This window comes from Triticum dicoccoides, chromosome 5B, assembly GCF_002162155.2.
Source record: "Triticum dicoccoides isolate Atlit2015 ecotype Zavitan chromosome 5B, WEW_v2.0, whole genome shotgun sequence".
In the NCBI taxonomy this organism is placed as follows: Eukaryota; Viridiplantae; Streptophyta; class Magnoliopsida; order Poales; family Poaceae; genus Triticum; species Triticum dicoccoides.
The window spans coordinates 629020387-629036473 of NC_041389.1; the positions used below are offsets into that span (position 1 = coordinate 629020387).

General features: G+C 42.5%; 1 protein-coding gene across 1 annotated transcript; it reads left to right on the forward strand.

Moving 5' to 3' along the window:
- The first annotated feature begins 13736 nt into the window (after nt 1–13736).
- Nucleotides 13737–14393, forward strand: LOC119312176 (probable histone H2A.5). Its single transcript, XM_037587912.1, has one exon. It carries the CDS (start codon nt 13791–13793, stop codon nt 14250–14252), a length of 462 nt encoding a protein of 153 aa, XP_037443809.1. The 5' UTR covers nt 13737–13790; the 3' UTR covers nt 14253–14393.
- The last annotated feature ends 1694 nt before the right edge of the window (nt 14394–16087 follow it).

Genomic DNA, 16087 nt, shown 5'->3' on the forward strand with positions numbered 1-16087 from the left:
TCCCACTTGCACTAGAGTCAATAATCTAGTTCACATCACCATGTGATTAACACTCACAGGTCACATCGCCATGTGACTAATACCCAAGAGTTTACTAGAGTCAGTAGTCTAGTTCACATCACTATGTGATTAACACTCAATGAGTTTTATGTTTGATCATGTTGCTTGTGAGAGAGGTTTTAGTCAACGGGTCTGAACCTTTCAGATCCGTGTGTGCTTTACAAATCTCTATGTCATCTCCTAGATGCAGCTACCACGCTCTATTTGGAGCTATTCCAAATAACTGTTCTACTTGGAGCTATTCTAAATTATTGCTCCATTATATGTATCCGGTCTCTCTACTCAGAGCTATCCGGATAGGTGTCAAGCTTGCATCGTCGTAACCTTTACGACGAACTCTTTTACCACCTCCATAATCGAGAAAATTCCTTAGTCCACTAGTTACTAAGGATAACTTTGACCGCTGTCCTGTGATCCATTCTTGGATCACTCTTGTACCCCTTGACTGACTCATGGCAAGGCACACTTCAGGTGCGGTACACAGCATAACATACTGAAGAGCCTACGTCTTAAGCATAGGGGACGACCTTCGTCCTTTCTCTCTATTCTGCCATGGTCGAGCTTTAAGTCTTAACTTCGTACCTTACAACTCAGGCAAGAACTCCTTCTTTGACTGGTCCATCTTGAACACCTTCAAGATCATGTCAAGGTATGTGCTCATTTGAAAGTATTATTAAGCATTTTGATCTATCCTTATAGATCTTGATGCTCAATGTTCAAGTAGCTTAATCCAGGCTTTCCATTGAAAAACACTTTCAAAATAACCCTATATGCTTTCCAGAAATTCTACGTCATTTCTGATCAACAATATGTCAACAACATATACTCATCAGAAATTCTATAGTGCTCCCACTCACTTCTTTGGAAATACAAGTTGCTCATAAACTTTGTACAAACCCAAAATTTTTGATCATCATCAAAGCATACATTCCAACTCCGAGATGCTCACTCCAGTCCTTAGAAGGATTGCTGGAGCTTTGCATACTTATTAGCATCTTTCGGGATTGACAAAACCTTCCGGTTGTATCACATACAACCTTTCCTCATTAAAATCGTCGAGGAAACAATGTTTTGACATCCTATCTGCAAGATTTCATAAATAATGCAGTAATCGCTAATATAATTCCAACAGACTCTTAGCATCGCTACGAGTGAGAAAATCTCATCGTAGTCAACTCCTTGAACTTGTCGGAAAACATCTTAACGACAAGTCGAGCTTTCTTAATGGTGACATTTACCATAATTGTCCGTCTTCCTTTTGAAATCCATCTGTACTCATTAGCCTTACGACCATCGAGTCGTTCTGCCAAAGTCTACACTTTGTTTTCATACATGGATCCTCTCTCGGATTTTATGGCCTCAAGCCATTTATCGGAATCCGGGCCCACCATCGCTTCTCCATAGCTCGTAGGTTCATTGTTGTCTAGCAACATGACCTTCAAGACAGGATTACGTACCACTCTGAAGTAGTACGCATCCTTGTCATCCTACGAGGTTTGGGAGTGACTTGATCCGAAGTTTCATGATCAATATCATAAGCTTCCACTTCAATTGGTGTAGGTGCCACAGGAACAACTCCCTGTGCCCTGTCACACACTAGTTGAAGAGACGGTTCAATAACCTCATCAAGTCTCCACCATCCTCCCACTCAATTCTTTCGAGAGAAACTTTTCCTCGAGAAAGTACCCGATTCTAGAAACAATCCATATTGCTTTCGGATCTGAATTAGGAGGTATACCCAACTGTTTTGGGTTTCCTATGAAGATGCATTTTATCCGCTTTGGGTTCGAGCTTATCAACCTGAAACTTTTTCATATAAGCGTCGCAGCCCCAAACTTTTAAGAAACGACAACTTAGGTTTCTCTAAACCATAATTCATACGGTGTCATCTCATCGGAATTACGTGGTGCCCTATTTAAAGTGAATGTGGTTGTCTCTAATGCCTAACCCATGAACGATAGTGGTAATTCGATAAGAGACATCATGGTACGCACCATATCCAATAGGGTGCAACTATGATGTTCGGACACACCATCACATTATGGTGTTCCAGGCGGTATTAATTGTGAAACAATTTCCACAATGTCTTAATTGTGTGCCAAAACTCGTAACTCAGATATTCATCTCTATGATCATATCATAGACATTTTATCCTCTTATCACAATGATCTGCTACTTCACTCTGAAATTACTTGAACCATTCAATAATTCAGACTTGTGTTTCATCAAGTAAATATACTCAACATTTACTCGAATCATCTGTGAAGTAAGAACATAATGATATTCACTGCATGCCTCAGCACTCATTCGACTGCACACATCAAAATGTGTTACTTCCAACAAGTTGCTATCTTGTTCCATCTTACTGAAAATGAGGCTTTTCAGTCATCTTGCCCATGTGGTATGATTTGCATATCTCAAGTGATTCAAAATCAAGTGAGTCCGAACGATCCATTTGCATGGAGTTTCTTCATGCATATACACCAATAGACATGGTTCACATGTCTCAAACTTTTCAAAAACGAGTGAGTCCAAAGATCCATCAACATGGAGCTTCTTCATGTGTTTTATACCATTATGACTTACATGGCAGTGCCACAAGTAAGTGGTACTATCATTACTATCTTATATCTTTTGGCATGAAAATGTGTATCACTACGACCGAGATTCAATAAACCATTCCTTTAGGTGCAAGACCATTGAAGGTATTATTCAAAAATAGAGTAACCATTATTCTCCTTAAATGAATAACCGTATTGCGATAGACATAATCCAATCATGTCTATGCTCAACGCAAACACCAATCTCGGTGGTAGAGGGAGCGTGCGATGCTTGATCATATCTACCTTGGAAACACTTCCAACATATATCGTCAGCTCACCTTTAGCTAGTCTCCGTTTATTCCGTAGCTTTTATTTCGAGTTACTAACACTTAGCAACCGAACCGGTATCCAATACCCTGGTGCTACTAGGAGTACTAGTAAAGTACACATTAACATAATGTATATCTAATATACTTCTATCGACCTTGCCAGCCTTCTCATCTACCAAGTATCTAGGGTAATGCTGCTCCAGTGGTTGTTCCCCTTATTACAGAAGCACTTAGTCTCGGGTTTGGGTTCAACCTTGGGTTTCTTCACTAGAGCAGCAGCTGAATTGCCGTTTCATGAAGTATCCCTTTGTTTCCTTGCCCTTCTTGAAACTAGTGGTTTCACCAACCATCAACAATTGATGCTCCTTCTTGATTTCTACTTTCGCGGTGTCAAACATCATGAATATTTCAAGGATCATCATATCTATCCCTGATATGTTATAGTTAATCACGAAGCTCTAGCAGCTTGGTGGCAATGACTTTGGGGAAACATCACTATCTCATCTGGAGGATCAACTCCCACTCGATTCAAGTGATTGTTGTGCTCAGACAATCTGAGCAAGCTCAACGATTGAGCTTTTCTCCCTTAGTTTGCAGGCTAAGAAAATCGTCGGAGGTCTTATACCTCTTGACGTGGGCACGAGCCTGAAATCCCAATTTCAGCCCTCGAAACATCTCATATGTTCCGCGACGTTTCGAAAACGTCTTTGGTGCCTCTACTTAAACCATTTAATTGAACTATCACGTAGTTATCAAAACGTGTATGTCCGATGTTCGCAACATCGACAAACGACGTTGGGGTTCAGCACACTGAGCGGTGCATTAAGGACATAAGCTTTCTACTGATCGCATAATCGCTACTATCAACTTTCAACTATATTTTCTCTAGGAACATATCTAAACAGTGGAACTAAAGCGCGAGCTTACGACATAATTTGCAAAAGGTCTTTTGACTATGTTCAGGATAATTAAGTTCATCTTATGAACTCCCACTTAGATAGACATCCCTCTGGTCATCTAAGTGATCACATGATCCGAGTCAACTAGGCCGTGTCCGATCATCATGTGAGACGGACTAGTCATCATCGGTGAACATCTTCATGTTGATCGTATCTACCATACGACTCATGCTCGACCTTTCGGTCTCCGTGTTCCGAGGCCATGTCTGCACATGCTAGGCTCGTCAAGTTAACCCTAAGTGTTTTCGCTGTGTAAAACTGTCTTACACCCGTTGTATGTGAACGTAAGAATCCATCACACCCGATCATCACGTGGTGCTTAGAAGCGACGAACTGTAGCAACAGTGCACAGTTAGGGGAGAACACTTCTTGAAATTTTGTAAGGGATCATCTTATTTACTACCGTCGTCCTAAGCAAACAAGATGCATAAACATGATAAACATCACATGCAATCAAATAGTGACATGATATGGCCAATATCATTTTGCTCCTTTTGATCTTCATCTTCGGGGCTCCATGATCATCATCGTCACCGACACGACACCATGATCTCCATCATCATGATCTCCATCATCGTGTCTTCATGAAGTTGTCACGCCAACGACTACTTCTACTTCTATGACTAACGCGTTTAGCAATAAAGTAAAGTAGTTTACATGGCGTTCTTCAATGACACGCAGGTCATACAATAAATAAAGACAACTCCTATGGCTCCTGCCGGTTGTCATACTCATCGACATGCAAGTCGTGAATCCTATTACAAGAACATGATCAATCTCATACATCACATATCATTCATCACATTCTTCTTGGCCATATCACATCACATAGCATACCCTGCAAAAACAAGTTAGACGTCCTCTAATTGTTGTTGCATGTTTTACGTGGCTGCTATGGGTTTCTAGCAAGAACGTTTCTTACCTACCCAAGACGACAACGTGATATGCCAATTGCTATTTACCCTTCATAAGGACCCTTTTCATCGAATCCGTTCCGACTAAAGTGGGAGAGACTGGCACCCGCTAGCCACCTTATGCACCAAGTGCATGTCAATCAGTGGAACCTGTCTCACGTAAGAGTACGTGTAAGGTCGGTCCGGGCCGCTTCATCCCACAATACCGTCGAAACAAGATTGGACTAGTAACGGTAAGCATATTGAACAACATCAACGCCCACAACTACTTTGTGTTCTACTCGTGCAAAGAATCTACGCAATAGACCTAGCTCATGATGCCACTGTTGGGGAACGTAGCAGAAATTCAAAAAATTTCCTACGTATCACCAAGATCTATCTATGGAGAGACCAGCAACGAGTGGAAGGAGAGTGCATCTACATACCCTTGTAGATCACTAAGCGGAAGCGTTCAAGTGAACGGGGATGATGAAGTCATACTCGTCGTGATTCAAATCACCGATGATCAAGTGCCGAACGCACGGCACCTCCGCGTTCAACACACGTACAGCCCGGTGACGTCTCCCAAGCCTTGATCCAGCAAGGAGAGAGGGAGAGGTTGAGGAAGACTCCATCCAGCAGCAGCACAACGGCGTGGCAATCCTGCAGGGCTTCGCCAAGCACCGCGGGAGAGAAGGAGTACTTGTGAGAGGGGGAGGGCTGCGCCAGAACTTCGTGTATAGCTCCCATGCGCCTCCCCACTATATATAGGGGTGGAGGGGCTGGTTTCTTGCCCTCCAAGTCCATTGGGGCGTTGGCCAAGGTGGAAGGAAAGAAATCTCATTATTTCCTTCCCCACCGATTGTTATCCCCCCTTTTTAGGGATCTTGATCTTATCCCTTCGGGATATGATCTTATTCCTTCTAAGGGGGGATCTTGGTGCGCCTTGACCAGGGGTGTGGGGCCTTGCCCCCACTACCCACGTCCATGTGGGTCCCCCCATGCAGGTGGGCCCCACTCCGGAACCTTCTAGAACCTTCCCGGTACAATACCGAAAAATCCCGAACATTTTCCGGTGGCCAAAATAGGACTTCCCATATATAAATCTTTACCTCCGGACCATTCCGGAACTCCTCGCGACGTCCGGGATCTCATCCGGGACTCCGAACAACATTCGGTAACCACATACAAACTTCCTTTATAACCCTAGCGTCATCGAACCTTAAGTGTGTAGACCCTACGGGTTCGGGAGACATGTAGACATGACCGAGACGTTCTCCGGTCAATAACCAACAGCGGGATCTGGATACCCATGATGGCTCCCACATGTTCCACGATGATCTCATCGGATGAACCACGATGTCAAGGACTCAATCAATCCCGTATTCAATTCCCTTTGTCTATCGGTATGTTACTTGCCCGAGATTCGATCGTCGGTATCCAATACCTTGTTCAATCTCGTTACCGGCAAGTCACTTTACTCGTTCCGTAACACATCATCCCGTGATCAACTCCTTGGTCACATTGCGCATATGATGATGTCCTACCGAGTGGGCCCAGAGATACCTCTCCGTTTACACGGAGTGACAAATCCCAGTCTCGATCCGCATAAAACAATAGATACTTTCGGAGATACCTGTAGTGCACCTTTATAGTCACCCAGTTACGTTGTGACGTTTGATACACCCAAAGCACTCCTACGGTATCCAGGAGTTACACGCTCTCATGGTCGAACGAAGAGATACTTGACATTGGCAAAGCTCTAGCAAATGAACTACACGATCTTTTGTGCTAGTCTTAGGATTGGGTCTTGTCCATCACATCATTCTCCTAATGATGTGATCCCGTTATCAACGACATCCAATGTCCATAGCCAGGAAACCATGACTATCTGTTGATCACAACGAGCTAGTCAACTAGAGGCTCACTAGGGACATATTGTGGTCTATGTATTCACACGTGTATTACGATTTCCGGATAATACAGTTATAGCATGAATAAAAGACAATTATCATGAACAAGGAAATATAATAATAATACTTTTATTATTGCCTCTAGGGCATATTTCCAATAAAAAGCAAGCTCAACATGTTGGAGGATCCATGATACATCTTCATTGTATCTACTTTTCCAAACTCTTTTGCCCTTGTTTTGGACTCTAATTTGAATGATTTGAATGGAACTAACCCGGACTGGCACTGTTTTCAGTAGAATTGCATTGGAGTTATTTTTGTGCAGAAATAAAAGTTCTTGGAATGACCTGAAACTTCATGGAGAATGCTTTTGGAATAAATAAAAATATTGGCAAAAGAATCAACCAGAGGGGACCCAACACCTGCCCATAAGGGTGGGGGCGCGCCCTACCCCCTGGTAGCGCCCCCTGGCTTGTAGGTCCCACGAAGCTCCACCGACCTCAACTCCAACTCCATATATTCACGTTCGGGGAGAAAAAACCCAGAGAGAAGGATTCGTCATGTTTTACGATACGAAGCCGCTGCCACCTCCTGTTCTTCCTCGGGAGGGCAGATCTGAGTCTGTTTTGGGCTCCGAAGAGGGGAAGTCGTCGCTGTCGTCATCATCAACCATCCTCCATCACCAATTTCATGATGCTCACCGCCGTGCGTGAGTAATTCCATCGTAGGCTTGCTGGACGCCGAGGAGAACTAAGCAATGAGGGACATGAAAGAAATCCCTTTCTTATCCATCCCTTACCCTAGTCAACATACTTGGTTCTTCATAATTCGGACGAGGCAGATCTGTTCAGAAGGGCCAGTGTTAGTAATTTGGTACTTAATTCAGAAGTACCCCACTCTTTATGTGAATCTGGCACAAAAATCCTATAGCTCCACAGAGAAGTTGACAATGCCTTCCAAACAACTCATGATGACAATGTGAGCTACATATTGTTGGAGGGGCTAGAATGTTGTGTTAGTGTTACAGGGACACGATTCTTCCGCAATCGCCTTGCGATGTCAAGAGATGGTTGGTTGGGATATCATCGTTGTTGTAGGTCGTCGATCGCTATTTTTATCGCCGTGGGAACAATGGACAACATATGAGCATAATAGCATTTTTTATCAGTAATTTGGAAGAAATTGGGGTGCCATTTGTCCAATTATCTCTGCTATACTAGTTTATCTATACATTTGCTTTGTCCCATTATGGCATAGGTTTTTGTAGGAGACAGATGCTTCACATGTCCACTGTATGGTGTTGAAAGAGCACGTACAAAATAACAAGAAAAAAGGGAGAACCATTTTGGTTGTCCGGCATTGCTTAAAATAGCTTATTATCAAACATGTAGTAAAAGTCGAAAGTTTGTTTGAAACCTTGAACTACTAAAAATACAAAATTTAAAGGGTAAAGTCTAAATCGAACCCAACCTTCCTATCACTCAATTTGGTAGTGCCAATATTTTTTGATCATGGCCTTTAGTTGTCAAAATCTTGTTTGGGCCTTTGGATTGCTGAAGTAGCGAGATTGATAATGGGTTTGCTAACATGTCCTGAAGCAAGGGGTTTTTCCTTCCTTTATTACATACAAGGCATCTGTAGGATGGAGGGATGCAATTCCAGACGCAACTCAAGAACGGGCGCTTCAGTCCGAGAGTCATTAGTGGTATGCACTATGTAGTAGCGAGTGATGAAAGAGATGGAAAGTAGAAAGAGCCCTTCAAGTACAAATTAACCTACCATGGACCCCCAAAGGACTCTAATTTTTCTTCCCGATGCCTTATGTTCTCAAGTTCTGTTTCACTGTCCTTCAAGTTAAGCATATATGCTTATGCTTCTATATCAACACGATATTGGGAATAGTTCACTCATGTACCTCATCGTTATTAATATGGAGTACAATGACATTGATAGAGTGAAGAAGGTGAATGTGAAATAATTTAGTGAATGAGTGTATATATATAGACGAGTGAGCAATCAATATGGTATAATTACAAATCAAAGGAGATAGCAAACAATCTAGCACCCACCTTCTCTCTGCAAATGAAACAAGTGTACTATTTGTCCTCAAGAGACCAAATTAATGCATATAATCAAGAACTCTGTATGTCTTGACATGAGATGGGAGTTCACGTGATTAAGACTAGGAAAGAGTATCTTTCATAACCAAAGACACATTACAAAGAACTAAATTATGCTTACATGTGTATTTTTCGATAAATGATGCTTTTATTATCTCAAAATGTAGCATCAAACGTATACAAACCATTAAGAGTATCACCCTGCCTCTGCATAACTAGGACGCACACTGTCAAATACCAATAGTCTGACAAACAGAAAGGTAAAAGACCAACAATTCGGCAACAGTAGAGTTCATAGACTAACAATATGTCTGTGTCAAAAGAGATGGTGGACCGATCCGGAGATTATGCTCACAGGTGTATGTGCCCTCGAAACTACAAAAGTGTGTCTCTGTCTTTATGAATTGGAAAAGGTTTGGCTGAACCTAAGCTATAAACTGTAACTCAGATATCCCATCTTTGTATCTTTGGCATTATTCAAAAACATGAAATCCACTCTTAAGACAAACAAAGCTTCCTCGGTGAAATAGTACTTAAAACTTATGTTTGCAGAAATTAAATCGTTGAAGGGCGCAATCTTGTGCCCAACCAGCGCACGACTCCACATTGGATGATTAACTCGGGCGAGCACCATGCTCGGCGTGGTCTTTAGTTGTTTTCTTCCTCGCAGGTGACTGTCGGGTTCTAGCTCGGTGTTGGAAGATTAACTTGGGTGAAAAATGTTCATACCATTAAAAAATGGTAATCCTGTATTTGAAAAATGTTTCATGCCTATAAAGTTTTTGTAAGGTGTATATGAAAAATGCATAATGTGTATAAAAATGTTAATCATGTGTTTGAAAATATTAAACATGCATAAAAAATGTTTCATGCATATAGAAAAATGTACAATATGTTTAAAAACATAGACACCGAAATGCATATTTGAAAAAGAATCATGTACTTGAGAATTGTTGAACGTGTATAAGAAAAAATGTTTCTTATTTATACACAAGACGTGCAATCTGTATGAAAAAAGTAGGCATCAAAAGATATAAATTGGAAAAAATGCAATCATATATTTTTAAAAAATTATAATGAAAATGTTTCTTTGGTATACAAAAAAATGTACAATTCATATGAAAAAAGTAGACATCAATACATATTCTGAAAAATCTTAATCATGTACTTTTTTAATGAGTATAATAAAATTCCTACTGTATACAAACATGTTCGATCCGTATGAACAGAATCAATAGAACTCAAAACACATATTTTTAAAATGTAAATCAGTTATTTTCAAAATTATAAATATGTGCTAAAAATGTTCTGTTTATGGGAAATGTACAAGGTACATAAAATAAAGTGCACATCAAAACCTTTTAAAAAAATGTTAATTCTATATTTAAAAATATTAAACATGTATATGAAAAGTCCTGATGAATATGAAAAATGTACATTGTGTGTGAATTTTTTTATTCCTATTAAAAAAATGTTCCCAATAAAAAAGTTGACAGTGTATTCAAATAAGTGTCCAAAACATGTATTTGACAAAAAAATGTTACATTGTATATTTAAAAAATGTGTAACATGTGCACTAAAATTATACATGGTTTACTGAAAAAATTTAGGCATGTGTTGAACAAAAAAGTAAATAATGGAAACCGACCAAGAAACAAAAAACTAGTGAAATTGTAAAAAAACAATAATAAAAACAAACGAATGAAAACGGTAGAAAACAAGAAAGAAACGAAGATAACCAAAAATATATACATGGGCTAGGGTTTTTGCCTCCTGCCGGCGCCGCCGCAGGTCCGCCTCCTCCCCAGTGCCCCTAGGGTCATGGGGGCGCGGTGGATCTCGACAAGGGCCAGTGGGAGGGCTTCACTTTTTGTCGTTTATTTCAGTTTTGCTAGGGTTTGTTTCCTGCTTAGGAAGACAAGACGGCGGCGGCTCCCTGAAGATGGAATAAAGGTCTCCCCGCCTAGCCCCCGGTCGACGGTGCGTCTAGCACCGTTGGTGAGCGTGTGGAGGTGTGTCTCCGGCGGATCTATCTTTGCTGGATTTGCTCGGATCTCGTCGTTGTTCGACTATGTTCAGTTGTCTTCGGATTGGATCCTTCTGATATACGTTATTCTTCATCTGCGGTGGTTGGTGTTCTGGTGCGCTGGTCCTACGGGGCCTTAGCACGACGACTTCACGACTGTCTACTACAACAAGTTGTGTCCGACTCCGGCGATGGAGGGGCGATGATGGCGGCGTGCCTTCGGCTCGCTTCAGTGCTTGTAGTCATCGCTAGGTGGTCTACGGATTTGGATGTATTTTCTATTTCTGGCATTCGTTGTACTGCCATATGATTGAAGATGAATAGATCGGAAATTTTCTCAAAAAATATATAAAAGACAAAGAAAATAAAACATTCATTGAAACCCGAAAAAAGAAACAAAGGAACCAAAGAACTCATAGGAAAAAATAAATAAATAACCTAAGTGAAACCGAGAAAGAAACAAAGAAAACCAATAAAAAAGTGAACAAAATAGAAAAAAACAAAGAAACCCATGAAGAAACAAAGAAATCCCAAAAGAAAAAATAGAAAAGCCAAAAAAAAAACAAGGAAAACACAGACCAAACCAACAAATAGCATATTTGTCGAGAAGCCAGCGAAAAGAAAAAACACCAAAACGGGTTGGGCCAGAAACGATGGGAGGGTAAAATCCTTCAGGCGAGACGAGCTTCTATCACAAGTTGAGCCAGATATAGCTCTCGCGGCGAAAAAAAAAAAAAAAAGCTCTCGCGGCGCTCTCTGACTGTAAAGTTTCTTCATTCGGCCGATGCGGGGCTTTAACTCAGTGCAGGACTTTGGGGGGAATTTGACCCAAGTAGAGAGGTTTGAGAAAAAAAATACTTTTCTCCGTCTCATAATAAGGAGAGTCCCTGTATGACGCCCGTGTGCGTCCACGAGCTGCGGCTACGCACATGGTGATCCGAATGGGCTGGCCCATTTTCAGTTTAACTTAAAAAAAGGCAATGTATGAACGCTGTAGCATTTTGGTACTGTAGGGAAACGGTACTGTACCTTCTGGTTTACTGTAGCAGCCCGTTTTTCCTTGGTTTTTACTTCAACATTTTATGAAAATATGAATACATATGCGTGTTTCGAATACACATTGAACATTTGTAATATAGATTGAACAATTTTTTAAAAAAATGTGAACTTTTTTGTAGAAAAATGTTGAACAAATTTCAAATACATGATGAACATTTTGTATTATACATTGAACAATTTTTAACATATGATGAACAAATTTCAAAATACAAAGCGAATATTTTGTAAAATATACTTTGAACAATATTTTATATATGATAAACATTTTTGTAATACAAGATGAACTTCTTTATAATGCATGGTGAACTTTTCATCAATATGATAAACATTTTCTTAGTATACGATGAACATATTCGTAATACATGGTGAACTTTTTATATAATATGAAAAAGGAAAAAAGAAGCATAAACAGAAAAAAATTTAAGCATAAAAAAGGGGAAAATAAACCAAAACAGAAGAAAAGAAAACTGAAAACCGACAAAAGAGTGAAAAAACCGAAAGCAAAAAACATCAGAAGAAAAACGAAAAAAAGCCCGCAGGAAACAACGTGGAAAACAGGAGAGCAACTAATTAACAAGCAGTCTTTCGAAAGCCTCGCAACGATCAGTTCCACTTGGCGCTCTCTCAGCGATTTGCCACGTGTCGCGCTCTGGGCACTTTCTCCGGATTTAATTTTTTAATTTTTTTGCACGCGTTTTCAGCTTTTTAAATGTTTTTTTCTGGTTCTTTTCGATGTTTTGGTTTTTCACCGGTCTTCACTAGCTTTTCGACCAAAAACGTGTCTTTTTTTTTCTTTCGCGAGAGTCATGGTTTTGTTTCCGCGAAAGGCACGGTTGTGCTTTCGCGAGAGGCACGACCGAGCCTCTTGGAAACGAAAAAAAATGTGTTTTCTGTTTATTTTCCTTTCGCGAGAGGCACGGTTTTGCTTCCGCGAGAGGCAAGGTTGTGCTTTCGCGAGAGTCACGGCCGTGCCTATTGGAAACAAAAAAAAACATGTTTTCTGTTTTTTTTGCGAAAGGCACGGTTTTGCTTCCGCAAGAGTCACGCCCGTGCCTCCTCGGAAAAAAGAAAAAAATATGTTTTCTGTTTTTCTTTTCTTTTGCGAGAGTCGCGGTTTTGCTTCCGCGAGAGGCACGGTTGTGATTTCGTCAGAGGCACGGGCGTGCCTCTTTCAGAAAGGGAAAAACCCGTGCTCCCGGTTTGGTTTTTTCGTTCGGTTTTTTGTTTGGTTTTTTCGTGAAAAAAAAAGTTCGTCAAAACCTATCAACATGGGTTCTAGTTTTGAAAATCTCGACGCGAGAAATCCAACGGCGAAAGCGGTTCAAAATTTGGACGCAGGTTTAAGAGATAAAACGTTTTGAATAAACAGATTTACGAAAAAAAGGGAAAATTCCCAGGTTGGGACAAGTGGCGCACATACAGCGCACCAATTGTAGTAACCTGAGGAATTGGAATAATCTTCGCAACAAGTACTCCTTAACTAGTGATTTCGGAAAAACAGCACGCGTAATCCGTACGTGGGCCGGCCCATGCGGAGGCTCCCTTGAGCGAAGCCTTGACCATTTGCTGCCCTTGGGCGGCAAATAGGATTTGCCACATACGGATTTGTGTTTGCCCCTCTACGTCCGTAAAGTTCTTAATTAGGCCGGCGCGGGGCTCTAACTGGGCCGCAGCCCACAAGGCTGAGCTGGGGCATCTCTGCCCGCATCGCAGTCGTCCATTCGTCACCGATCCAACCGTCCATTGCCCGTTCGCGCGGATCGACGGGCCCACACTACCCCCTTCCCGCGCCGTTTAAATATCTGCCCAAACCCGTCCTCCAAACACAACACACTCCCGCCTTCTCAAATCCCCCATCGCGCCAAATCTCTCCGCACCTCCTCCAACCATGGACGCCTCAGCCGCCGCCGCCGTCTCCAAGGCGAAGAAGTACGTGGTGGGGCGCAAGCTCGGCGGCGGCCCCAGGAAGAAGGCGGTGGCGCGGTCCGTCAAGGCCGGGCTGCAGTTCCCCGTCGGCCGCATCGGCCGCTTCCTCAAGAAGGGCCGCTACGCGCAGCGCGTCGGCATGGGCGCCCCCGTCTACCTCGCCTCCGTCCTCGAGTACCTCGCCGCCGAGCTCCTTGAGCTGGCCGGGAACGCCGCCAAGGACAACAAAAAGTCCCGCATCATCCCGCGCCACCTGCTGCTCGCCATCCGGAACGACCAGGAGCTCGGCAAGCTGCTCGCCGGCGTCACCATCGCGCACGGCGGCGTGCTGCCCAACATCAACCCCGTGCTGCTCCCCAAGAAGACCGCCGAGAAGGAGCCCAAGTCGCCCAAGAAGGCCCCCAAGTCCCCCAAGAAGGCTTAGTCCATTGCTGTCCAGTGCTTCGTAGTAGAATTAGTGTTCGCTGTTTGGGTAATGGTGTCGATGTAATGCTATGTTCTGCCGAGAAAAAAATGTCAGAAATCTCTCTGACTTTTAGTAAATTCTTTGCTCTGTTCTCTGATTGTTCATTGATTTTGCAATGCTACGGAGATTTACATCTGCGTGGTGGGATGAATTGTTGTATTTACCAATTGTTTGAATCTGAATTCACTTCGTGTGGTTACTAGAAAAACAGAGTTGCAAGCTGAAGAAGCCGTGGACCAACCTGTATTTTACCTGTCACGTAATATGATTTCAGGTTCAGACATTTGTGTATGTCAAGTAATACCAAATCCCACGTTCATGATTTGTGTGCGTCTGTTCATGATTTTGCAATGCTATGTAGTTCTACATCTGTGTGGTGGGATGAATCCTCTGTATTGTATTTACTACTCATTGAATCTGACAAATTCACTTGGCCTGGTTACTAGAAATTCTTAAAAGTCAGAGTTGCAAGATGAGAAGCCAGGCTGTATGAGGCCAGGTTCAGACATTTGTGTATGTCAAGTACCAGTAAACCAAATTTCCAGCTTATGTAGGAATAAATGATTAGCTAAAAAAGCATATTCCTCTAGTGGCTTATGTCAACCGAGATCACTACATTCTAGAACACGTACTATGTTGCTTGATGATGACTGAATAAGTTCAGTTGCACATCTCTGAAACAAATACAGAGAAAGAGGACCCATTATTGATAGCCTACAGTTGCTGGGGTTATGGGAACTTAGAAAGGCTTCTAGCTGATGAGTTGTGAGTGACTAATTTTCTTCATAACAACATCCACTTTTACGATTTCCACACATTTGCTCGTCGTTTTCTTGAAAAATATTGGCTGCTTGTGTGATGCACTGCTGTTTTATATTCTAGTGCCCGCGATCTGTTTTATACTACCATTACATTAATATACTGTAAAAATGTTATTTTGTTCAACAAAAAGTAGTCCCTTAAGACAGTTGTTTTGTCTTTTGATGATCCTCTGTTAATTTGTCTTTTAAGCATGTTATTTTCTGGATTGTCCATGGAAAAATGGGCAGTAGTAACTACACTGTCTAAGCATACAGTAACTGATGCCTCACTCTTGAATGCCCTATATCTGTTCAGAAGGGCCAGCGTTAGCAACTTGTTACCGAATTCATAATATTTCTCGCAGCTGGTAGAAGGTTTGTACCACACGGAGCAGATCCAAAAACCTGCCAAAGTTTTTAAATGTCACTGCAAATGAAAGTTCAGCCTTACTACATGCAGCGAGGCGCTTGATATACTAATTCAAGGGGGTTGTATACTTGTATGGCCGGAATGATATGTGGCACGATCAAAATGAATTCATTAGCGGTTTGCACCGGCTCTTGTTGCACATTTTCAACTTAGAGCATCTCCAGCCGCGTCCCCAACAAGGCCCCCAAGGCGATTTTTCGGCCGCCGGCGCCAAAAAATCGGCCCAGTCGCGCCCCCAAGGGCCCATTTTTCGCCGGCTCGGGCCGAAATTGGCGCCGGCAAACCCAACCCGAACCCGGCGCGCTGGGGGGCGCTCGGGGGCGCCGGGCAAATCGTTTTTGGCGCGAAAGCGCCGGGGCCAGCCGCGTCAGCGACACCGCCCGCCTCGTCTTCTCCTGACGCCTCGGTTTCCCGCGGGGAATCAATGGCAAGGCTGCCGCCGGTCAGCTTTGTCATTGATTCCTCACGGGCGGCGCGTCACGGGGCGGTGCACCGACGCCTCCCCTCCCTCGGACGTGTACACATGGACGCGGCGCGGCTATATATGGCCTCGCTCGCCTGTG

Bases quoted from the DNA above. Each gene is read 5' to 3' on its own strand.
- LOC119312176 (XM_037587912.1), top strand. From the start codon at position 13,791: ATGGACGCCTCAGCCGCCGCCGCCGTCTCCAAGGCGAAGAAGTACGTG.